The 25260-nt window shown below is 54.2% G+C and overlaps 1 protein-coding gene across 6 annotated transcripts in view; it reads right to left on the bottom strand.

The window, feature by feature from the left end:
• SAFB2 (scaffold attachment factor B2) overlaps nt 1-25260 on the bottom strand; it is a 42751-nt gene that overhangs the window by 9522 nt on the left and 7969 nt on the right. For 2 of the 6 annotated variants that reach the window (XM_004441276.3, XM_087425661.1), the window contains 16 exons: nt 25135-25162; nt 23717-24227; nt 23248-23297; nt 22589-22689; nt 17679-17828; nt 17478-17590; nt 13134-13264; nt 11751-11842; nt 8606-8742; nt 6935-7228; nt 5933-6073; nt 4754-4796; nt 3633-3766; nt 1850-1962; nt 1656-1722; nt 996-1371 (listed from right to left, as the gene is read on the bottom strand). In XM_004441276.3, coding sequence (XP_004441333.1) covers nt 1227-1371; nt 1656-1722; nt 1850-1962; nt 3633-3766; nt 4754-4796; nt 5933-6073; nt 6935-7228; nt 8606-8742; nt 11751-11842; nt 13134-13264; nt 17478-17590; nt 17679-17828; nt 22589-22689; nt 23248-23297; nt 23717-24227; nt 25135-25162 — 2250 coding nt within the window. In that variant the 3' untranslated portion in view covers nt 996-1226. Of the gene's footprint in view, nt 1-995; nt 1372-1655; nt 1723-1849; nt 1963-3632; nt 3767-4753; nt 4797-5878; nt 6074-6934; nt 7229-8605; nt 8743-11750; nt 11843-13133; nt 13265-17477; nt 17591-17678; nt 17829-22588; nt 22690-23247; nt 23298-23716; nt 24228-25134; nt 25163-25260 lie in introns of those variants that run through there. The other 4 variants (XM_087425658.1, XM_087425659.1, XR_015550236.1 and 1 more) reach the window with 4 other exon arrangements.

Here is a 25260-nt window from a genome sequence, read left to right as displayed (position 1 = left end):
ACCCAGTGTGGAGACTCGAGCTCGCAGAGGAGACGGGCCGCCGTGCAGGCGGCGACATGGCCCCACCGGCCGCCGTGTGCAACCTGGAGACGGCGTCCTGTCAACCTGTCACTGGAAGATGACTCGAAAGCCCCCTGGGCGGGGCGGCCTGAGCTCTCTCCCTGCGATTCCGAGCCGGCCGCCGAGGGCCGGGCTGCTCTGCCACACGCTGGGCGGGATTGTCAGGTGGCTCTTTTAAAACTCAACAGCCCAGTGGGAAGGCGGGGCACTGCGACACAATTGTTCACAATTGTGGTGGGGTGGCTGTCCTAGTTTCCCAGGGCAGGGAATCGGGTTCCCAGCAGGGTGGATTAACTCGCACCTCGCCGCAGCGGGGCCGGGAGTCGGGGAAGGCAGCCCTCCTCGCCCCGGCCCCCACACAGGCCCCTCGCTGGGCCTGCGGCCACCGGATGGGACAAGCCAGCCCACAGGCCTGCGGTGACGGTGCATCAGCACCCCGGGCCAGTCGGGGGCCTCGTCCCGCTGTCTTGAGTGAAGTAAACTGGGATCACTTACCATCACAGCTGAGACGATATCATGAGTTTGCATTCTGGAAGCGAGGGTGGATGGAGCGCCAGGTCGGGGCGCCCCATCCCCGCCCAGTGGCCCAGGGCCGTGACCGAGCCCCTCAGCCAGAGCCCCCAGCCGCACGCCATCGCCGGATGCTCCCCCGGGTGCCCCGGGCACCCCGAACAGGGGTGGAAGGACTGGTCCAAGGGCCCCCGGGGCACGACCCCCGCCCCCAGTGAAGAAGTCCTCATTCCCACCCGGCTCCGCCACGACGAGCTCCAGGACGCCGGGCGAACGACCTGCCGCCTGCACCCACCTCATCTGGGACGGGGACACGGATGCCCCACACCCTCGGGTGGCCGTGAGGATCCGGGAGACGAGCCCCCGCAGTAGGTGCCCCCGCAGGTCGGCACCCCTCTGCTCCGTAATCACCGGACACACGCGGATGCGAACCGTCAACTTTTATTAATGGAAAATGGAATGCCTCATTAACAGAAACCTTGTCTTAAAAACGGCAGAACAAGAACATTTATTTAAAAAAAAAAAGTGACTTCACATTGTACTGAGTTACAACACGGTGGCAGGACCTGCTTCTGTCTGTTAAAAGATTCCATGAGTTCCCGGGAGCTGGGGCCGGGCCGGCAGTGCGTCCGCCCACCGCACACGCGGCCGGCGGGTCAGTAGCGGCGGGTGAAGTGGGGGTATGGGTGGGGGTGCGGGACTCGGCTGCCCCGGTCCTGGCCGGCCAGTCCTCCACCGTCCAGTCCGCCGCTGGGCACCACGTGCCCCTGGGAATGCCCGCCTTGTGCAAAGCCGCCTCGCCTGGAACAAAGGCACACGTTTGTCCCCTGCAGCGCGCTACGCGTCGTCCTCTCGGGCGCGGCTCTGCGGCCCGGAGAGCAGAGGCGCTGTGTCCAGGCGAGCCACGTCAGGTTCCCGGACCGCCTTCCGGTAAGCGAGGACTGGTACTTGCATAAGCTGCCAAGAGCTGCTTTTGGGTTTGTTTGCAACACACTCAAGCCAGCAAGTTGATCAGACATGCAAAACAGGGAGAGGAAGGGAGGACCAGCAACAAATCAACGTCAGCCGCGGACGGAGCTTCTTACCCCGACATTCCGCCCCGAGCGGCCACGTGCCCCGGCCCCGAGGGCCCAGACAGGCCCCTCTCACCACCTGCAAGAGAAGACGAGTTTGCCAACACTCCCTTCTGGGAAGTGCCCGGAAGCCTCTGGAAATGCTGCGACTGCGGCCGCCCCTCCCCGGAAGGCGCCCCCACTCGGGGGCAGGAGGCAGCCCGTACCTTGCCACCGTGCGTGCTCCCGGCCCACCGTGCCCACGTCCACCGCGCCCGGCCAGGCGCGCTCCTGGCGCTCCTCCAGCCTCTCACTGTGCTCCGTCCACTCACGTCCGCCCCTTTACCAAAACACAAACCAGAGGCACGACTGTCCCCGTGACTGTCCCCGTGCGCCTCCACGGGGAGGCCGAGGCGTGGCTCATCACGCCCCGGGGCCAGGGCTTCCAGGCGAAGCCGGCTAAGGATGGCAACAGACACGTCCTCAGAGATGCACACGTGGCCAGTCAGCACAGCTAACGTCACAGCCACCAGCGCGAGACGTGAGACCCCACCTCATCGCCACCAGGATAGCCAGAATCAAAAAGACAGACGATAACAAGTGTGGACAAGGCTGTGGGGAAACAGGAACCCTCACGCACGGCTGCTGGGAACGGTAAAGGGCGTAGCCACTGTGGAAACAGTCTGGCGGTGCCTCAAAAGGTTAGACAGAATTACCCTATGATCCAGGAATTCCACCCCTAGGTGTCTACCCGAGAGAATGGAAACATATTCACACAGAGACCTGAACACCAATGTTCTCAGCAGCACGACTCTACACTAGCCCCAAAGTGCAAACAACCGAAGCGTGCATCAACTAATGAGTGGATAAAAACATGTCCGTCCACACAGTGGAGTACGACACAGCCATGAAGAGGAGTGCAGCCCTCACACAGCCACACTGTGGATGGACCTTGAACACACGATGCTCAGTCAGAGAACCAGACACAGAAGGACACACGGTGTGTGATTCCATTGATGTGAAATGTCCAGAACAGGCACATCCACAGACAGGAAGTAGGTTCGTGCTTGTCAGGGGCTGGGGGAGGGGATGGGAGTGAGTGCTAGTGGGGACTTCCTTTGGGGTGATGAGAATCTCTAAAATTGACTGTGGTGATGGATGCTCAATGCTATGAACACACTAAAAGCCGTTGAACTGTATACTTTAAATGGGTGAACTGTATAGCATATGAAACACATCTCAAAAAAGCTGTTTAAAACAAAAAGCTTCAGAGACAAACTCTGGGAGATTAAAGTCCAAACGTGGGTCCAACGTGCGGGCACCAGCCGTCCCCGTGGCTGTCCAGGATTGCTGTCTAGGCCCAGGCCGCGTCTGGAACGACGAGTGCGCTGGCCACTCGGCCGACCGGTGCTCAGAGGCCCAAGACTAGGAACCCACCAGAGCCCCACCACCCGTCTGCGAGGGCGAATGCAATACTGCCCCCAAAAGTGAAACCCCAGTGCACGTAACGCCACCATCGGGCGACAGCCGCCCAGGCACAGGGTGACACTGCTCAGTGGTCTTCTGTCTGAGAGCCAGTTCTCCCGTCCACACTCCCCACGGGTATTTAAGCCAATGGAGCAAACAATGTTAAAGAGGCGAGCGCTAAGGAGGCTGCTTGGGAAGGAACACTGCACCCTTGTCTATGAGACGGGCGCCCAGCCTCGCTCAACACCTGAGAACCCACCTAGAAATGCCGTAGACCCTGCTGCTGCCCGTGTCAGCTGCCTAAAGAGGGCCCACAGACAACCTGGGGGGAGAAGCCGCTCTACCGTGGAGGGGGCAGGGCCTCAGGGCTTCCTCCCTCAGCAAGCGGGGGCCCGTGACGGAGACGTCCACACGAGGGGTGACGCCTGCCGTGACCAGTGCGGAGGGGCCGCTCCATCGACTTGGCAGGGCGCCCGCCCGGGGCTGGCTCACTTCAGACGGCCGGCCCCTGACGGGCCAGGGCGGAGGGGCCCGCCTGCTCACCTGGGTGGCGGCGGCGGTGGCCCCCGGCCCTCGCTCATCCTCTTGTCGGAGCTGTAGCCCCCCCAGCCGTCGCGGGAGTCCCGGCCGTGGCGCTCTGGGGGTCCTCCATGGCCATGGCGGTCGTCAGAGTAGTGCTGGAAAGCACAGAAGGAAGGGTGACTCTAGCCGTGTCACCCCTGGACGGGCCTGTGAACCCGCAGCCCCAGCGCAGCGGGCCGGGGGCGACAACGCGGAGAGGACCTGCCAGGCCCCTCCGAACCCCACCTCCCCAGACACTCCACTTCCGACCCGACACCGCCACAGGGGCTCCCGGCTCCCCCACCTCCTCCTCGCTCAGGACGCCGAGTGCCCCTGGGGCTCCATCACTGGCCACACGACGCGCCAGCGAAGCCCTCCCAGCCCTGTGAGCGCGGAGAACCCTGTGCTGTATGACACTCAGTGACTCCTGCAGGGTCCGCTGAGAAGAGTCACTTATCGGCTTCCCCAAAGAACGGGGACACGGCCTCCGTGCTGATGACAGATGCCCCCCTGCCCCCCCCGGCTCGGCGCCTTCAGACCCCTCTGCGCGTCACTTATGGGGGCGGCCCAGGGCTCCTCACTCGGACGGCTGGAGGCCAAGTCCCGCAGGTGGAATGACCCAGTGCCCCCGGCCAACCAATTCCGCGCTCAGGAACCCAGCACGTCTGGGTGGCAGGAGAGAACGCTGCAATGTTCTCCCAGAAAACCCCCGTTTTAAAAAGCCACCACCCGGACGCTGCCCCCACCTTTCTCGTGGAGGCCTCCCCTTTTCCCTGACCTGACACCCTACGCACACCGCACGGGGCGCCTGCAGATCACCAGAGACGTGAGGTGCACCCCCCAACCATGGGCTAAAGGGCTCCCTAACCGGGTGCTAAGCCTCTGTTGGGGGTACTGGGGGGGCACCCCACAGCGCCGAGACTCAAAAGCACGTTAAGCAAGCAGACAACCAAGAGATGTGAGGTGAAGCAAGGACGAGCCCTACACAGCTGAAAATCACACTCACTAATCAGAAGACTGCGATTACGTGCACTCTCCTCACCGGCCAGACGGACGTTTCCACACCCGCCCACCCCGCACAGAAGCAGGCGGCTCTTACTCACCTGCCCGTCTCGCTCTCCCATCACCGACCGTGAAGCTTCCCTCCTGCAAAAGGGAGAGATCTCGTTCCCATGGCCGCTGGTGGCCCTGCATGGCATTTCTGCAGGCCACACAAGAGCCCCACGATCGGACACTCTCTCTCTCACCACGAGGGGCGGTAATTTACCGGCCTAAAAAAAGGCAGCTCGCGTCTAAAGGCTTCTCTCTGGGGGTGGGAGGGAAGTCGGATCCTAAGAAGGTGGGAATGAAGGTTTTACTGGACTAAAATCCCTCAGAGGAGCCTAGAAGTACAGACGGAAACCGTGAAGCCAATGCCTAATTTATCTGTGGCCTGGTGACAAAAGTCAGGGTAACAGGGAAGCTGCCAGGGTCCCTAACCTCTGGTCTGACCCAACACACGTGACTCACACGGACCCTCAAACCACCTCCAGCCACGATGAGGTCTGTGAGCAGCTTCCCAGCCGTCTTCCCCTTCTCCCCACCCTTCTGCAAGAGCCAACCAACGGTGAAATGACTGAAGGAGACGCAGCCCGGGGGAGCCCGAGGAGCAACCCAAAGAGAGGGCTCTCAGACCGGAAAATCGAGGGCTGCCTTTCTCAGAAACCACATCTATTCCTCATTAAAAAAGGCTCTGGTGAAAAAGAAAAAACAAGGCACTGGCGGAAGAAACCCACCAGACCTTGGAAACACGAAGCAGGCCCCATACTCGCTTTCCCGCATTCGCCGGGCAGCTCTCCCTGTGGTCTGGTCATGAAGCCCCGCCTGCAGAGGCTTGGGGGGCCACACCCCTTGTCTGAACTGCCTCCCCGCCTGAGCGTCGGTGAGCCCTGCGGCTTCAGAGGGGCCCATGCAGGGGGGACGCCAGGGGAGGACAGAGGTGGAGGGATCGGGGCTATGGAGCGACCCCAGGGAGCTGTGAAACCCAGAGCCTGGCCCCCTCAGAGCCGAGTGTGGGGGATGCCGAGGCTCGGGGCCCCTCTGTCCCATCTGTCACGACAACGGCAGGTGGAACGAGCTCGGAGGCGCCTCCCCACCAGACCAGTGGAGGATGCCCAAGTGTCCACTGAGTCCGCCATCTTGCTCAAGGCCTGTTCCCCACTCCCACGTACAGGGGGTTAGTCACCCACCAGGAACCTCACGAGCCACTGGGACGCCAAGGGAACAGCCGGTGGGGCGCTGACCTGTCGGCCACGTGGTCCTGGTACTGGCCGTGGTCGCGGTGGTCGAAGTCGTGGAAGTGGTGGTCGGGCCGGGGGAAGTCGGGGCGGTACCTGTCCTCCACGGCCATGCGCTTCCCCTCTGGCCAATAGGCGTCGTCTCGCCTGTTTTTCATGTTAAAAAGGATGCAAATTTCACTCACAAAAGGAAATGAGAGAAGCGATAGGGTGGAGGCGGGGCGCTCACTGCAGCCGGGGTATCACTGGAAATGCCGCAGGGCTCACCTGTAAACAGCCAATCACTACGGCTTTGATCTGACAAATTAAAATCCCCCACACTGCCAAGAGGCATCGCGGTCCCCTCATCTGCCCATCCTGAGGAGGGCCGCTGTGAGCTAAGCGCGTCACAAGGCTGTTAACATCTGGACCCCAGGTGAGCTCACGTGCAAGGGAAATGACACGTCTGAATTTCCGGAACAGCCTTCCAGCTCCACGTCTCCCCCTTCCCGCCTTCCACGGGAACCTGAACCTCCCTCGGGTCTCGTGTCAGAGCAAAAGGAATCAGATGGGGTGACAGCGCACGACCCCAGCTCAGGACGGCGCCCACTGATCTGATCTCCTTCCCGATTTTCACCAGAAAACCAGGCTCACGTCAACGGAGCGGCTCAGAGAGGCTGGAGGCCGATCGACCTCCTTTCTGAAGGGGAAGGCAACTTCCTCTTGCACCGCGCAGACGCGGCGCCCCTCCCTCTCCCAGGACGGCGGGGCCTAGCGCACCCTCGGGGCCTCCCACCGACGCTGGAGGGTGGGCCTGCTCCCCGGAAGCCACGGCGCCAGGAGCGCGCGCCCGAGGCAGGCACAGGCCCTCCAGCGCGCGGCCGTATCAGGCGGGGGAGGCAGCGCCGCGCAGCCGGACCGCGACACCGAACCCTCCGGACCCGAGCCGCCTCCCGCCCCTCCCGCCGGGCGGGCAGCGGCGGACGAGAGCCCAGCTCCCCCTGCCGGTGACCGGGCCGCGGCTCCTACCGGCCGTCCGCGTCGCAGGGCCGCCGCAGCGCCGGCCGCCGCTCCTGCTCGTAGCGCAGCTGCTCCTGCTGGCGCCGCAGCTCCTCGCGCTCGCGGTGGATGCGCTCCTGCTCCTTCCTGCGCTCGCGCTCCACGCGCATGCGCTCGCGCTCCAGCCGCTCCCGCTCCAGCCGCTCGCGCTCCAGCCGCTGCCGCTGGCACTCGAGCTGCAGGCGCTCGCGCTGCAGCCGCGCCTTCTCCTTGCGCTCCTGGAAGGCCTCCAGCCGCTGCTCCCGCTCGCGCTGCTCGCGCTCCCTGCGGGACACCAGGCCGCCCTGACTTCCCCGCCAGAAGCCGCCAGCCTCCGCGCCTCGCCTCTGCCCACCACGCGGCCGGCGCTGCCCCGACCCGCCGGGAACCCCAGCCTCCCCGCCTCCCGCCTCCCCCCCACGTCGCAGAGCCAGGGCTGACCCGGGAGCCGGAGCCCCAGGGCCAGGCCAGCACACTGGGCTCAACGGTGCCCAAATGCAGCGCCGCGGAACTGGGGAGAGAAACAAGACAAGTCAGGGTGGCTGCGCCTCTCAAGACAGGCTGCGGGGCACACAGGGAGACCCCGCAGAAAGGATTACAGCAGCCCTCCGAGGGCGAGGGTGCGGGCTTACAGGCTAATGCTGTACCAGGAGCAGTGTCTTTTCCCACATCTTCCCCCTAAAAAGGCTGATGTTTTTCATGACAGTGTCACTTTGAATGGAGCTGGGAGGGTTTGGGGACAGGAAACAGCTCGGCAGAAGAAAAGGGGCCTGCTCGTGCTGGCCTGGCACCGGCAGCTGGGGCCGAGGTGCCATGTCATCAGCCACCGCACACCAGGCGCTGCGCCAGGACCGGGACCCCTCTCTGCGCCTGAGGAGCCGCCATCACTCCTCGCAGCCTCCCTCGGGGCCTGGAAAGGCTCCAAACCAAGCGCGAGCCGGTGGGGAGCAAAAGGCCTCCGGATGGGATCAAAAAGCCACTCTAGGTGCCTTTATCGTCTAAAGCTCCCTCTACAGAGGCGGAGACCATGCACTGCTTCAGGAGAGCGGGTGGAGCGTAACCAGAGACGTTTCTCTGTGCTCCGCTTTAGCTCTAGAAAGTTTCCCCGACGCCATGACATAAAGCCACGGTTTCACTGGGCAGTATTTGAGGAGAGACGACAAGGGGGCTCTGGCCGTCCCGACGTGACATGGCAGACCAGGAAAGTGGAAGCGACGCGCCTACATCAGTACACGCTCTCCTCAGCAAAGGCGGGGGCACCAAGGACGTCGCCGAGGGCCAGCGCTGCCTGAGAAGGCCCCTACGCAGCCGTCTCAGGACTGCAGGTGCCACTCCCGGGAGCAACATCCCTGACAGAGCCGCCACAGGCCCGACCTCAGGAGTGACACTGGAGAAGGTCCAGGGTGGAAGCCGGAGGCCCCCACACTGGGGACCCTCCCATCAAAGCCACACGTGGTGGGCTCGCCACATGGAAGGTTCCACCTGCAGCCAGAGGAAGCGCTCTAGGCAGAAACCCTGGGCTTTGGTGACCATCCTGCCATCCATGGCGGGCCAGCTGTGACCCAGCCTCGGCCTGGGGGGAAACGCACGAGGAGCCCGCGGGCCCAGGCCCCGGGACACAGCTGGGGAGGGGGAGAGCCCGCCGCAGCTGGCTGCACTCACCGCCGCCGCTCCGTCTCCCGGATCTCGCGCTCCCGCTGCCGCTGGCGCTCCCGCTCCCGCTGCTCCTTGATCTTGTCAAATGACAGGATGTCCCTCTTCTCCTTGCTCTCCGACTTGCGATCCTGACTCTTGGAGCTCTGTTGACCAGAATCGGTTTATGGAGGTCAGAAAAGCGACTGGCGCAGATGCACGAGAAGGACGCACGTATCTGGGCTGGACCCAGAGCCTGCGGCCCCGGCCGCTCTGCCTCGCGTCTCGCTCAGACAGCGCAAACAGGGGGCACCGATGGGAAAGAAGGGGGTATGAAGCCGCAGAAAACGCACAGGCAGTCTCTAGCGTGGCAGAGCCGAGAACGCGACGGAAACTAAAGCAGGACGAGGCCTCACGACGCCACGGCGGCCCGTCCGTGCACTGGGGACAGCCGGCAAGCCAGCTGTGCAGACAGCTGGAGGACGGACTGCCTTCTCATCCTCAACTGCGGGCCCAGGCCTCAGGAGGTGGCCTTAAAACAGAACACGCCAAAGATGCCTCCCCGGAGAACAGCGCCCCTGCTGAGGCAGAGCATTCACGGGCAAGCGCCATGCTCCACTGTCTCGGGGGAGGCACGGGACGTCAACGGCTGGCCCCCATGTCCAGGCTCTCGGAGGCTAGGGCACCCCGACCGGCCACGAATCAGACTCACCCAGGAAGGTTCAGGGCCTCCTGCAGACCCACAGCCTCAGAATCTCTGGGGAAGGGGCCGCGATATACTTTTTAAAAGTTCCTCAGCTTATTTTCTTAATTATCTCATGCAACCGGGGGGCGGGGGGGCAGTTAGGAGGAGAGAGATCAACAAAAAGACAAAGCAACCCAACAGAAAGCCGGGCAAACGTTACCACCAGGTTTCTTACAAAAACAAACAAACAAAAACCGAGGGGGAGAAAGGGGGACACGCAGACAGAGAGGACAACCTCATTACAAGGACAGATCCACAGCCCAAAACACGGCGAGGACACTCCTCGCCTAGGAGATGGGCCAACAGTTCAAAGTCTGACCACAGCCACCGCAGCAGCAGGGAGGAGGGACAGACACCCTAGGTTCCAGGTGAGGGTGCGATCTAGCTCGGAGGCCAGCACAGCAGCAGAGTCCCCGATTCACACTCCTGGGTTCACAGCCCGGCCTCGCCACTCACTAGCGGCCTGGCACGCGCTACGCACCCAAGGAATGTGAGCATCCTCCGTACCCTTTCTGAAGGGCCCTCTGACACCACCAATCAGAGAGAGGGACACACACGCACTTCTGGACCCCCCGCCCCCGCCCCGATGGGCATTTACCACATAAACACAAGTCTGCCAAAGGCACCACACGAACGCTGCACCGCAGCAGTTTCAACAGGGGACGTGGAGACAACCAGGCGTCCAGCCACAGGACACCAGTTACAACGATCACAGAGCATCCCTAAACGGAGCCACACACAGCTTTACACGGACAAAGACCCGCACGACCCCCTGGATGGGGCTCAAGGGCATCGTGCCGCGTGCAAAGAGCCAACCTCGAGAGGTCACGTGCTGCAGGATCCTGTGTATAGTCGTCGTCACGACGACACCCTTTAGAGACAGATGGGGGGCGGGGTGACAGTGACAGGGGGAACATGAGGGAGATCTCTCCACCTTGACTACAGGGGTGGTCACACCCAGCCACACTGGTGAGGAAACGTCCCTGCACCACACACACTGTACACCAGTGTCACCCTCCTGGCTCTCCTAGTGTGCAACAGCCACAGATGATCCCCTGGGGGAAACTGGGTGCCGTGTGCACGGGACCTCCGTACTATCTTCTACAGCTTCCTGTCAATCTATAATTACTCCAAAATTTAAAAGATTTTTTAAAAAGTAAAATAGTAAGGGGCTGGCCCGGTAGTGTAGTGGTTAAGTTCGTGTACTCCGCTTTGGCGGCCTGGGGTTCATAGGTTCAGATCCCAGGCGCAGACCCATGCACCACTCATCAAGCCATGCTGTGGCAGGCGTCCCACATACAAAAGAGCGGAAGACAGGCACGGATGTTAACCCAGGGCCACTCTTCCTCAGCAAAGTAAAAAAGTAGACCCGTACGTCTCATCACATACATCTCACAGAGAGGTGTGCACGAGCAGGTCACAGGATGCTCCCTGAACCGTGGTGCTTTAAAGTGCACATGTTGTGTGTGTCGTGTGTCCTCACGCCCTCCGAGAGGAAGTGTGAGGAGCCCGTGCGGAAGCAGAGACTTCCGTTCTGCTTGTGTTGAATCTTCCTGAACTATCTGGATGTTCTATTCACGCGTGCATTACACTACTTATTTTTTTAACGTCAGAGTTACTTGGGTGGTAAGACTGTGCGTCTTTGTTTTCTTCTCTAGATGTCTCTGTATTATATGATTGTCACATAGCCCATAGAAAAACTGGCATTAGGAACTGCTGCTTTAGAGACTCCAAATGTTCATCTTGAAAGGAAGTCCCGACACCACCGAGCGCTCTCGGATGAAGACTGCTTGGATGAAGTGACTCTGCACGCACTGAGAGCAGTGCTGTCCTCATGAACCTTTTAGCCGGAACCTTCAGCTGGGAAGCAGAGGGTCTGTTTTCCCGAGTGGAAAAAGCAAAACGAGAAGCCACTAGCTTGTCCAGCAGTGTACACAGGTAAGCAGTGTGGCTCGATCGCTGACAACAGGGAGGACAGGCAGTTTCGGGGTGGACTCTACTTTCCTTTTGGTTAATTTAATAGAACATTAGAATATCAACTAAAAAAATAGTAACTGCTATGAGATTCCCCAAAGAGCAGACCCTGCCTTCCAACATGAAAAGCCTGGATCTCGCCCGTCCCATCCAATGGCGAGCTGTCATCTGTGAACTGGTTCTCCTTCTAGAAGATGGTTCACGCTGACAAAGGATCAGTGAAGGGTCAACACATTTACGGAAAGCAAACACGGGTGAGGACAGTTTTGAAATAAGTTCTAGAACCTAACTTCGTGTCTGTACGTATAATCTAAACAGTTAACGACATGCCTCCAGAGTACTTCAAAGAACTTTAAAAATTTTAAAGGTGAAACAATGCTGTTTTCATAACATAAATCAAAGTGGTTGTCAAATCCCCAGAAGCGGCTGGACGGAGGCGGCAGCACCAGTACTTACTCTCTCTTTGGACCTGCTTGTAGTTTTCACGCTAATGACGGGCTCTCCCTTCGATTTATCCATTACGACCGTCCGTTCCATCCCTCTGCTTCCTTCAGGAAGAAACAGCCATCTATGAAAACAACCTGCACCCCACTTCCCGACAGCAAGCAGCACACAGCCGGACGGGGGCTTTCAAGTGACTAATGCTACCCTCGGGGGCCTGTGCGCCCCGTCTCTCTCTCCATCAGGACACAGAGTTAAATGCCACCGAGACGGCCACGCTGGGTTGGCAGCGGCTGGCGGACCTCGGCCGGCCTGTGCTCACGTGGAATGCAGGGGCTGTGACCTGCTCATCTTACAACTGGGATCTGAGTGCGTTCCACGACGTGGGCACCAACGCACCTGACCCGCAGGCTCCCTCTACCCCCACACCAAACCCCCCTGGCTCCAGGAGAACCAATGTCGATTTTCCCTCCTCCCACACGTTCTACAGAGCTCTGCAGACTCTGGGCCCTTGTGCTCTGCATCAGACACTGCCAGCTCTGAGGGAGCCCCCAGCAGATGGGTGGGCTTCCCTCCATTATTCTACGGCAATAAAGCCTTCCAAACCCATTCTTCCCCTCGATGACACAGTGACCGGGCTCCAACCACTGGAACAATCACTGATTTAGGGAGATTGTTAAGGAATACTTAAGGAACATTCTAAAAACATGCTCCTCATGAGACCGCTGGCAAATTACCCCAAACGTTTAAGATCTAACTTGTAATTCGCTGTACCAAACTCCAATGCTCTAGATGGTTGGGCTGCATGTCTGTTTTTTGGTTTTTTGAGGGTTGGGACAGGAGAGGAAGAATTTTATTTTTTGCCACACAACATTCTGCGGCGCCCCACGCAATCTGAAGGTGCAGAGCACAATACATTTTTATAAAATGACAACAGAGGTCGTGTGCTCCAAGTGTAGCTACTTCAGAGGGTACAGACGTTCTGAGGTTTTCCCTTTCTCTATGTATTTTACTACATCCGGCTTTAACATAAACGCAGGAAAAACCTGACTGCACACCTGCAGAGCTGCATCCAATTAGTTACAAGGAACCAGGGCAGCTCCCTCTTGCAAATCCCACATCTGTTCTGCTGAAGACTCAGGAAAAGCCAGAACCCAGGTCCCTTGGCCACCAGTAAACACCAATCACGGACGAGAACCCCTCCAGATTTCTGCTGTCGGACAGAAACTGCAGCAAGCCGTTTCCTCACCTGAGGCTCTGCTGCTCTGACAGCTCCCTCTGAACAGCAAAAGTCAGCAAAGTCATCAGAAGCTGGCTGTGCTCACCTGCCCTCTGATACCCGCCCAGCCGTCGTCACCGCGTTCCGCCCTTTCCACGGACACGTAAAAGACTCATCACCTGATTTGGTGACTCTGGACCGATTCGTGGGTCCTGTTTTCAGCTCATCTTCGTCTTTTTCTTCCTTTTTAATGTCTTCAGGCCTTTTCTCCTCCTTCTTCTCCGTCTTCTCTTCCTTCTTGATTACGGTTCTATTTAAAGACATGGTTATCAAATTGGAGTTGCTGAGACTGTAACAGGAGCAGTGCACACTCACTTTCAGATTTGCACACAAAACCAAGCAGCCAGTGGCAATCGGTTGGGGTAATATCTGAAAACCGTGGTGATGAGCAGACCCTCTTCAGATCCAGCCCCCATTCCCACTTCGGTTATTAACGCCTCATCTGGAAACGTGCAGAAGGAGGCTGCAGGCTCCTGGGCTGTTTCTCTACAATGCCAGATGCAGTGGTACATGAGACGGGCAGGCAAACGTACATGAGAAACACTCCAACTACAGAAGAAAGCTTGTTAAAGGTCCATTTTAAATGTTTCGGTTTGTATGTGCGGAATATGATCTTTAAGTTTTGTAGGGAAAAACATTTTTTCCAAATAAGTCCACCAGTATCAAACAGAATGGAGGCACAGTACGAGGACAGGAAGTTCCTGCCGCAGGAAGCAGTGGGCCACCTCCCTGAACCCTAACACGCCACACCTGGTAATCTGCAGACTGTGGGGCGTTACAATGGCGTGCGATGTTAGTAACGTTTCAACCTTGGTAACATTCCACTCCAAGGCAGTTTTATGCTAAGCAGGGAAATAAATCATCACTGCCATTCAAACGTGTCTCCCATATTCCCTAATGCTGTTTGTCTCGGGCAATTAAATTCCACACTTACTAAACGCCCACAGTGTGCCAGGCCCAGGACGGGAAAGCCAGACGCCCTGGGGGCCTATAACCAGCGCTGCTTCCCCTCTCTTCCCTACGACCCGGGCACAGCTCAGGCCGTCGCAGGAAACCTCTCCCAGCTCACTCTTCCTCCCTCCTAAACTTCCACAGCACGGAGCAGTGGTCTTTAAAATGATATCTGTTTTGAGATCATTTTTCATTTTAAAACTTAAAAAAAAGTCAATACAATAATAATTGATGGTGTGCACCAGAATCATCAACTGTAACCGTTTTTAACATATTGGTTTCCTTTTTAAAAAAATAAAACGCTATGGATACAGCATATGTCACAGATACAGGAGGCCCCTCCTTATCCACGGTTTCAGTTATCCGAAGTCAACCACAGTCTGAAAACATTAAATGGAAAATTCCAGAAATAAACAATTTGTAAGTATTAAACTGTGTGCTGTTCTGGGTAGCACGATGAAATCTCGCTCCATCCGCTCTGTCCCACTCGGGATGTGAATCATCCCTTTCTCCAGAGCCTCTATGCTGTACACGCTCCCCGCCCGTTAGTCGCGTAGTAGCCGTCCCAGTCATCAGACCGACTGTGGCGGTATCGCAGTGCTCGTGTTCAAGTCACTCTTATCTTACTTAACAATGGCCCCAAAGCATAAGACTAGTGATGCTGGCAATTTGCATATGCCAAAGAGAAGCCGTGAAGTGCTTCCTGTCAGTGAAAAGGTGAAAGTTCTCAACTTAATAAGGAAAGAAAAAAAAATCACGTGCTGAGGTTGCTAAGATCTACGATAACTTTTATTACAGTACTTTGTTATAACTGTTCTATTTTATTATTGGCTATTGCTGTTAATCTCTTCTTGTGCCTTATTTTATAAATTAAACTTTATCATGGGTATGTATGTACAGGGAAAACCCGTGTGTGTGTCTACACTACACATACATAACTATATATATTCGGTCCTGTCTGAGCTCTCAGGCATCCACTGGGGGTCCTGGAACGCATCCCCCGAGGATAAAGGGGGACTACTAGACACTCCTCCCCTCCCCGTCACCATGACAACCACCGCCATGCCTTCACTGTCAGTCACCTGGCTCCACCTCCTGTGGGAGGATCCTGGGTGATGTTTGACATCATTTCCTAGGACTGAGCTACAGAGGGTACTCTGGTGGGCGCCCTACAGCGCTTCTCAGCTCACGTACCCAAGGCCAGCCTGTGTGGATCTTTCCACAGATCTGGTCCCTTCACCTGCTGCACAGTAGTCCACGGTTATTACTGTGCCCCTCCTGAGAGGCAGAGACTGTTCCAGTGACTGTGACTGCAAGTAAGGCCACAACGAATCCTCTCTGACGTGCCCCTTCCACTATTCTGGGGTGCCACCCTCACCCTCCCAGGAGACCTAACACCGTCGTGACAGGAGAGCCCTCCTACTGGCTCTGTACTCACAGGCACCTCCCAGACACAGAGGAACTTACTGATAACACTAATTAAGTTAAAAAGTAATATCTAAAAAATAAACATACTAGGGAAAAGGGCTGGAGGGCTGCACACTGGGTAGTGGGATCACGCGACACGTGTGTGCGCTCGCCAAAAGGTGATTACGGACCATCACCACTCATCCCAGACAGCGAGGACAGGCCACCTCTCTGGAAAAGCTTCTCTACACCACTTAGGCTGACTACCAAACCTGGAAACCCTTAAAATAAAAGAAAAGATTAACGGAGGTGTTTAAAGAAAAAAAATACAGTTCCAACACATCTGAAAACGCTTAACCTCCAGGGAAACCACGTGAAGGCAATCTGGTTTTACACATCTCGGGCCGGCCCCGTGGCTTAGCGGTTAAGTGAGCGCGCTCCGCTGCTGGCGGCCCGGGTTCGGATCCCGGGCGCGCACTGACGCACTGCTTCTCCGGCCATGCTGAGGCCGCGTCCCACATACAGCAACTAGAGGGATGTGCAACTATGACATACAACTGTCTACTCGGGCTTTGGGGGGAAAAAAGTAAATAAATAAAAAATTAAAAAAAAAAAATTTTAAATAAATAAACATTTCAAGCTCCTCAGCCAGTTACGTGCCCCAGCACCGGGACAGGGCAGCCAGCCCAGGACTGAATCCCGGCCCCGCCGCTCCCTAGCTGGACTGTGTGACCTTGGGCCGGGTGCATCCCCTTTCTGAGCCTGCTTCCTCTTCTCCCCAGAGCACAGACCCCCAGGACTATTCCAGGACTACGGGAACCACTGACACGTTAGCTTGTTCCTTTCTCCCACACACGGCTCACTTCTGTGATCCAAAAACAAAGGAAGGAAACGCATCCCCAAGACAGGATACCGAGGGCTCTCCACGGTTCCCCAGTTCCACCAATACAGACTGCTGAGTGCTGCTGAGAGGACGTGCCTCTCTGGGGAGGCTGCTGATAAAATGACCGGTCCTATACCTAGACACCCGAAAGCTAGTCTGACATCCATTATTCACGGGCCTGCAAATTCCAATTTAGCCATGATGAAGACCGGCAATCACACCTTTAAAAACCGGGTTCAACTCAAGAGTATTGATGTGCCCACAGCCACGTTTACTCGACTACAAATAGTCTCACAGAACAGCAAAAAGGAATTACCGTGAGCCAGACACAGGCTCAGCAAAGGGCTCAATTTTTAGAGTGCGAGTGGACCTCAACGTGGAAATAAACTGTGTTGACAATATGAACTGGACGCGGACGCTTGGCGTTCTGAGAACAGCCATATCAAGCACATCACCAAAGTCTAGCTTCTCAGAAAGATAAGCCTGCAATCCTGATAAAAGTGTAAGTGAGCAACGCCTGTTTTGAAAGATCTGTCCCTATGTCCATCTTGATTAAAGACATAAATCATCCCTTTTAGAAAAATTGTAGCCCAGACCCTGAATTCCAAAACTACCGTGCCAAGGCACCCTAGGGTACCGTAGTGAGCTCACAGGCACCCTGGGATGGTTTACATGTTTGATCTGACAATGGTCAGACACGGCACAAACTACTAGCTTGAGGCCATTCATCTCAGGATTAGATCAGGCTGTGCTCCTTCGGATGACACCGTATCTTTGCAAAGCTGGGTTTCTGCAGCTGCTGATAAAAAGCAACAACTGTGTGAAAACCAATCTGGATCAGGAGATGATTCCAAGATTTGAGAGGCCGTGCCAGGGCCCAGAATGTTAAGAATGAAATAAAAACGTTATTCTTTCATTTTGTGTGTGATGTTTTTCAACAGGCTACTAAGTTGTTTGAATGTAAATACTTATTAAGGATGCTCTGATCCATTTTTTGGAGTTACTGGTTATTTCACTACAGACTCTAGGTCTTGAGCGAAGGCTGAGTACTGAAGTGTCGGCACAATGCAAAAATCACCTGGGATCTAACTGAGAGGCTGGCGAGGCTGCTGATGGAAAGGACGCATGCTTGTTTCCTGAGTGACCCCACTGACCCCGGGGCTGCCCCCTGCCCTCCTCCCAGCCATCAGCTTGAGAGAAAGGTCTTCAAACATCACTTTACTTTTCAATTTTGATCTCCACAGGATGATGTCTGTCACCGCTCGATAACTTTTCCTTCTTCACTTCACACTCTTTTCTGTCTGACAGCTTTTTCCCGGCAGGTTCGTTTTTGGCCTAAAGTACAATACGACACAATTGGCTTGCGGTCCACGGCTCCTTGCCCGTGAACTTCGTGAGCTACCACAGGCAAGACCCGCCTCACCTTCTCTACGGAGATCATTCTCCCGTGGAGCTCAGTTCTGTGGAGATGGCTGATGCACTTGGTAGCCTCGTCCGAGGTCGACATGGTGACAAATCCGTAGCACCGAGCCCCAGGACTGCGGGCGTTGGTCACCACTTTGGCCCCGACAACCTTCCGAGAAAGGGCACCCTTATTTTCTCATACTAGTGAGAAACCACACAACTTGGCAAAAATGATTAGCAGTTAACTGATCATCAGAATCGTTTCCACTAGTTTTTACTTCTCCGGAAATAATTAGCTATTAAAGTGGTTCTAGGACCAACCCTAGTAACCTAGTGGTTAAGTTCAGCGCATTCCACGTCGGCGGCCTGGGTTCAGTTCCCGGGTGTGGACCTACACCGCTCTGTTAGCAGCCATGCTGTGCTGGCAGCACACATACTAAAAAACAGAGGAAAGGGCCAGCCCAGTGGTGTAGTGGTTAAGTTTGTGTGCTCTGCTTCGGTGGCCCAGGGTTCACAGGTTCGGATCCCGGGCATGGACCTACGCACCGTTTATCAAGCCATACTGTGGCAGCGTCCCACATACAAAAAAATAGAGGAAGATGGGCACAGATGTTAGTTCAGGGCTAATCTTTCTCAGCACACACACATACACACACATACAAAGTAGTTCTAATTATTAATCCTGACCTATCAAAATACAATTGCTTTTGATACCAGATCAGCCCCTGTAATGACAATAAACAAACAGAAAAAACTAAAGACAGTTAAAGGTCACTAACCACAACTTGTTAATTAACCAAAAGTCCTTTCTGCCTGGATCACTTTCTCCAGTCCCACTGTACGCATGAGTAGCTAAGGGGATATCTACCCAGAAACGCACCCCATCCATGCCAGCCACAGCTGAGAACAGCTCTGACACAGATGTAGAGAAGTACCAAGCATTCACCCTCTTGTTGCCTGAAAGATCTAAAAAACTGGAGGAAACACAGGCAACAAGGGTTTTCCGACACCAGACATCAGCCCACACAGGACGGTGACCCCTGCAAGAGGGCAACACACGAGTGAGCCGTGTGGCTGCCCTGGCTCACTGCCTAGACGTTCCAGGGAGGGGGAACTGAGGGGCAGTATCCCTGAGCTGAGCAGAGCACCGAGTCTGAGGAGATCAAGGCAGCGAGAGATCACAGTACGAGAGAGGAAAGTGTCGCACAGAGACGGCTCCAGAGAGCTGCAGAGGAACAATCCCTGGGTTCACTCAGGGCTGCAGATGGTTCCCTTTTCCCAGCGGGAACCCAAGCGCTGCAGTGCAAGAGCCTGTAGCTCATGGGCATCGGGCTGAGTACTCCGAAGGGTGTTGCCCCGGGAGTGGACAAAGCTGGCCCTGAACTAAGGCTGCTCTGGTCTCACAAAGCCTAATCAAGCCTCAGAAGGAGCAAGTGATGGACCATCCCAGCAAAAGCTCCAAGACACCCACAGGGACACGAGAACACCCTGCTCCCAAACAAGGTCAAGTCACAACGTCTGTCCTCCAGTCAGAGGCGACTAGGCTGGCCAGAGAGCAGGGACATCTGACACTAACCAAGAAAAGAAAACACAGTCAGTAGAAGCAGACCCAGACACGACACAACGACAGACTTAGTGGACAAGGATGTTCAAGTTATTTTAGCTATATCCCGAATGTTCCAGATGGTGGAGGAACGACTGAGCGTGTCAGCTAAATACATGGGAGATACGTAAAAATACCCAAACTGGACTTTTGGAGAAGGATACACTAGAAGACACAAAATGACAGGAGACACTGCAGAGGAAAGATTAGGGAACTTGAAGACATAGTAAGAGAAACAATTCAAAATGAAACCGAGAAAAAAAACTGAAAAAAGCAAAACAAACCAGAGCAACAGGGAGTTGTGGGGCAACTTGGGGAGTCCTCAAAGGCGAGGAGCGCAGGAAAAAAGCTAGCAAACGAAACCAGAGCACACCACCAGCAAAGTGCCCCGAAGCAGTGATACAGAGAAAATCTTCAAGGCAGCCGGAGGAAGACATGCCACCTGCGGGCTAAGGAACAAAGAGAGAACCACAGCCAACTAGCTGGAGACGAGGTGATCCGGACGGCAGCGGAGCAGAGCGCCGTCTGGAAGAAAATCAGCCAACCTGGAATTCTACACCCGGTGAAAACAGCTTTCAAAATGAAGGCAAAAGACGACTTTTTCAGACTTATGGAAGTGGCAGGAATTCACCATGGCAACCCTGTGCTACAAGGAAGGTTTAAGGAGGGAGGAGAACAACTCCCAGTGGGAACCAGGATATACAAAAAGCAGTAAAGAGCAGCCCCAGATGGCAAACACATGGGAAATTAAAAACCCAAGATTTTTCTTAGTTATAAATCTCTTTAAAAGATTGTTTCAAGCAAAAAACCAAAACAAAAAAGCCAATAATGCACTGCATGGCTTACTAAATGAAGTAAAATGTATGATCATAACACCTCAAAGGCTGGGAGGGGACACGGCAGAGCACTGTCATAGGGTTCTTATGCTATCCGGGAACTGGACAACATCACTGCAGGAAAGACTATAATAAGTTAAGATGCGGACCACAATTCCTAAAAGCAAACACTGAAAAAAAACTTACAGCTCATCCAATGGGTCAAAGAAGAAATCAAGAGAAAGCAAAAAAATACCACGAGACGGGTGAAAATGGAAATGCAACCTACCACAACTTCTGGGATGCAGCAAAAGCAGTTCTAAGAGGGAAGTTCCTAGCGATAAACGCCTACTGCAAGAAATGAGAAAAATCTCAGATAACCTAACTTTACACCTCAAGGAACCAGAACATAGTTATACGTTATATATACCAGTTACAGCTAATAAGCCACAAATCATAAAAAATACTTGACGCAAAAGCCAGCAGACAACCAGGAACAAGGGGTCCAAGAAGAAACGAGAGAGAGAAAACAGAGCAAGATCCGGGCCCAACGCCCCACGCCAGCGCTCACAGGCAGGACACTCGATAAGGGAGGGTGCAGCCAGCCACTCTGGACGTGCAAAGAGCCCGAGACAGGAGCCCAGGGTTCTGACTCCAACCACCTCCAAGGCAGTGGGTCAACAGGAACAAGCCATCTCCTCTCTCTGGACCTCAGTGTCCCCAGCTGTGAGATGACGAAGGGGTCCATGCTCTCTAGGTCCCCAGCAGACCCTGACGTTCGAGTGTCTGCCCGCAGTGATGGAGGAGCTCTGCTCTGCCTGCGGAGGAAAGCCTCCATCGGTCCAGGGCACCCCGCCCGTGGCCAACGGTGACAGAAAGTGAGAGGGACACGGATGTCAGTTCTCCCATCAGAGATGAAGCTTCCCATTCTTCCCTCTCCTCAAGGTTGGGGGCTGAGCCAATGATGGGTCACATGACCTTTCCATCATACTAAGTATCCTTGCACATGCATCACTTCCTACGACAGATAAACCCAAACGAGAGCAGACACCACGAGAAACTTGAGTGTCCCTGTCCCCCAGCCCGCCCTCTGCCCTCAGCCCCTCACAGCAGCCTTTGGTTAGTTCATCCAAATGACAGCCTTGCCCACCATGGGCCCTCCTAAGTCCTGCTGCTTTAGTCCGGAGCTGAGCTCGGTGGGCAAGGCCAACCCTAACCACTCAGGCCTCGCCCTAAACATGACTTCCTCAGCAAGATTTGCCAAACCCCCCTCCTCAGTCTAAGTCAAGTCTCTACCACACAGACAGCATGCTGTAATTTCCTTAATATACTTATCCTAAGGTGTTGTATGTGTTTATTTCTTTTTTATTTCTTTTTATTTTTTTGGTGAGCAAGACCGTCCCTGAGCTAACATCCATGCCCATCTTCCTCTATTTTATATGAGGGTCACTGCCACGGCATGGCTTGATGAGCGGTAGGTCCGCACCCAGGATCTGAACCCGCGAACCCTGGGCTGCCAAAGCGGAGTGCGTGAATCTGACCATTATGCCACCAGGCTGGCTCCCGTATGCGCTTATTTCTTAAGTGATTTTTCCACCACGCTGTAAGCCAGTGACAACAATGACCTTGCCTCCGTCTGCTCTGACTTTAGAATCAGCCCCTGAGTCGAGAAGGAAGTCAACAAAATAACCGGATGAATAGGATACGGCTTAATAGTTTTCTAAGCCCTTCTGAATGCTTCTTCTGGGTCCTGTCTGCTTAAGTCAATAAAGCATTCACCGACACCTAATCGGGTGACACAGACCCGAGCAAAGGGATGACCTGGGCAGCCAGGACGGGACAGCCACCAAACCTCTGCCCCAAGTCCCTGTGACGTCTTGACGCCGAGCGGTACACGCCTACCTCCCCCTTAGAGGGCCCCTCCCCACGGCACCCAGAGGACCAGGGCACAGCTTATGATAAGACTTTCGTTATTTAACTCCAAGACAGTGGAATCATCTTTAAATGTCCTCAGCTTGCTCAGAAGGCTTCTGAATTACATGACTTTCCCCCTGCCCCCATGAGCAGCCTATTAGTTGATTTTATTTTTAAATCACTATCACCCTCCAGTTCTCAAAATATACACTTAAGATACTAGAAGATATAAAAGTCAACTCTTCACTTACTGTTAAGGAAAAAACTCAGCGTGCCAGCTTTACGTTTTCTATAGGCCAAAAGACAGCAGTCTCTTTAAGTGAGCAAGAACCACAAAACTGCAGACTGTCGCTGTTTGCATACATTCTCTGAGCAGTGTTCTGCTCCCCGTTATCCACTCTCAACCAAGAAACGAGGCAGACCACCCAGAACTCGGTGGGTATTTTCCTTCTTGGGGTTTTTTGTTGTCCTTTTTTTTTAAAACCAGAACTGAGAACCAATAAAATTAAACAAAGCAAGGAATAAGGTCCTAACCTCCTGAGTTTGTTTTTTCATGCCACATCGAGGCTGGGTGGTCAGATGTAAGGGAGAGCCTACCTTTCCATACTTGCTGAAAAGGTTCTTCAGATCTGTCGCCCGAGTCGTGGAAGACAGTCCGCTGACCCACAGATTCTTACCAGAGCTGCTGCCCATCCGACCTGGAGCAGGAGGAGAGGGGTGCGCTTTGCCTCGAGGCGTAACAGGAAGCACGACCATCCCTAAGATTGGAGCCCTCTCTTCAACTCTAACTAGGTCCAGTTTCAAATCTTGTGATTCAAGAATTTAATTACTGCCAACACATAGCACAGGAGACAAAAAATTCTGAATCTTGGAAACCGAGTTTCCCTACTTGAGGAATAATCATGTCCCGAATAATCATGTCTGTGTCAGCCACGAACTGAAATGTCTCTCTAAGATCAGTTCTCATCCAAGACAGCAGTTTCTGTAATTCTTGTTCCATTATTATTCAATGGGCAGAAAGACTCCTGTCCGGTAATAGGATTTTCACTCTCTCATAAATGGTAACCACAATAAAGACACAGAAGACAGAAGCTCACCAACATTTAAAGCTAGTCTCTCAAGGCACCATTAGATGGTGAATTCCAGTAATCCACAATAAAACAAACACTGGATCCACTCTGTGGATACCTGCAGGCCCCTCCCTCCCCAAATAAGGGGTCCATAGGTGTGTCCCCGCCACATAAGTTAAATCATACCTTTTTCATCTTTAATGATTGGCTTTATATCTTTTTCTTCCTTAAAAGAGCTAGAGACAAAAGTTAGTGTTACTCATACAGGAAAAAAACGCCAGAGAACTAAATTAAAAGTATGATGTGCTAAAACTGAATACCTACCAGAAACTTAGTCTGAAATAAAACTTTAACAGACACCTTTGCAAGCTGATATTGGAAATCTGACCCCCAAATACAATGTCAGATTCTTAAAAGTCAATTCGATTTGGCTGAAGATAACACTTAATTTAAGAACACAACCATAGTAGGTTGAGAAAAAGAAAAGGAATCGAATCACCCATTAAAAATACACAAAGAGAAATAAAACATTCTTTAGAGATAAACTACAATTTCATCAGTCTGGCTGGCCAATTGCAGAAAAACAGCTTATGTGTGTCATTAAACGACCAATGAAAGGAGATAGCGTCTGGTCTAAAACTGAGAAAAAACAAACCTCATTTTCTGATCAGCGCCCTCACTGGCTGAGGACTCTTTAGGAGCCGGAGGGACTTCATTACAAGCTTCAAAAGCAAACTTCTTCACGTCTTCTTTGCTATCTCTGGGCTCTGGGCTCGAGGCTTCCGGGGGCGCCTCCGCGGCCTCCGCGCTACGGGCTTCCGTGGGCTCTGGGGCTTTACTACTCTGCTCAACTGGCTCCTCTAGCCCTACAGGCTCACAGTCCGTCCTCTCGCCAGCGCCTGTCTGCTCCACGGGCTCCCTTTTCACTACCGCTAACAGGGTGTCTGCCCTGCGCGCCTGAGCTTGTGCCGGTGCCTCGCTGGCCACATCTAAAGCACCCTCCTCCGGGTGGCCGCTGCCAAAAAGGTCCTCTTCCTCCGCAAGCTTTCTGTCTGGCCCCACGCTACTTGTTTCCTGTGCAAATGGCTGCTCCAGCTCGGAACCTTCTTCTTTTACTGGCTCAGATTTACAAGTTTCCCCCAAAATGTCGAGTATTTTCTCATTTTCTACGGATTTAACAGGAATAGAATGGCACAAGGTTTAATTACCAGGGAAATAAAGCAATCACAAATGCGGAACGGGCACGGCTGCCACACTAACACGCAGAGAACTGCTAGCTACACAGAGATTGGAAAACCCGCGGGTACACACACTCACACTGGTTACACTACCTGCGCTCCGACCGACTGCTAGAGTAAGCGCTACGCTACACGGAAGAGAAGAGAAAAGGCCCCCACAGATTTAAACACCCACAACCACGTGGCCACTTCTCGACGGTCTTCTTCGTGTTTTTGTTCAAGTCTGGGTCTTCCGACTAATTTTTCCAGTGTCCAAGGTGCTGAGTCGAATGCAGTGACAGCTCAATTTCCACATTTCTTTGCATTTCTTTTAACAGAATGGTCCAATCTGAAAACCGGAAACTCTTCCGACGGCGGGAGACACAGGCAGTCCAGAAGGGGGGTAACGTGTTGGAAATTTTCATGATGAAACTCTGTCTCCTCTTCTGGAGTCCAGTCACTTCCCAGGTTATAAGAGCCCTGACAACCACTTTCTCCTGCCTCAACTGCATTAGTTAGAATGACTGTAGCAAAATATCACAAGATCTGTTTCATGTGTGGAAACACATGGAAGCATCACGGGGGGATTACTTAACTACCACGCTATGTGGTTAGAGAGATGAAAATAAACACCACCATCTCACCAAATACACTTCACCTCCAGAACCACAACGGCACTTCCACAGATCTGGTGATACGAGTGGGTTTCCAATCTCTGATCCTTGTACGATCTGGATTGTCCACCATTAAAATAATTTACGAGACCGTAACACAGCTTAAAATATACAGACAGCTTGGAAAAAACAGTAGCAGGAAAACTTTCAAACCATAACTGGCGTGTTTCTCTTATCAGTACCTGGCTCCAAAAGAGGTTCTTCAATATCCTGTTTAGAAAAAGAAAAGAAAGAGAAAAGCCACAAGGCTTTAAAAACTGGGCAGACACACTTCCCTAGGAGAGTGAGCTTTCAATCAAGTATGAATA

The sequence above is a fragment of the Ceratotherium simum genome, chromosome 39 (assembly GCF_057802395.1).
Source record: "Ceratotherium simum simum isolate JZ-2026a chromosome 39, ASM5780239v1, whole genome shotgun sequence".
In the NCBI taxonomy this organism is placed as follows: Eukaryota; Metazoa; Chordata; class Mammalia; order Perissodactyla; family Rhinocerotidae; genus Ceratotherium; species Ceratotherium simum.
The sequence above is the reverse complement of the archived record's forward strand: the minus strand, read 5'-3'. Positions and strand labels throughout refer to the sequence as shown.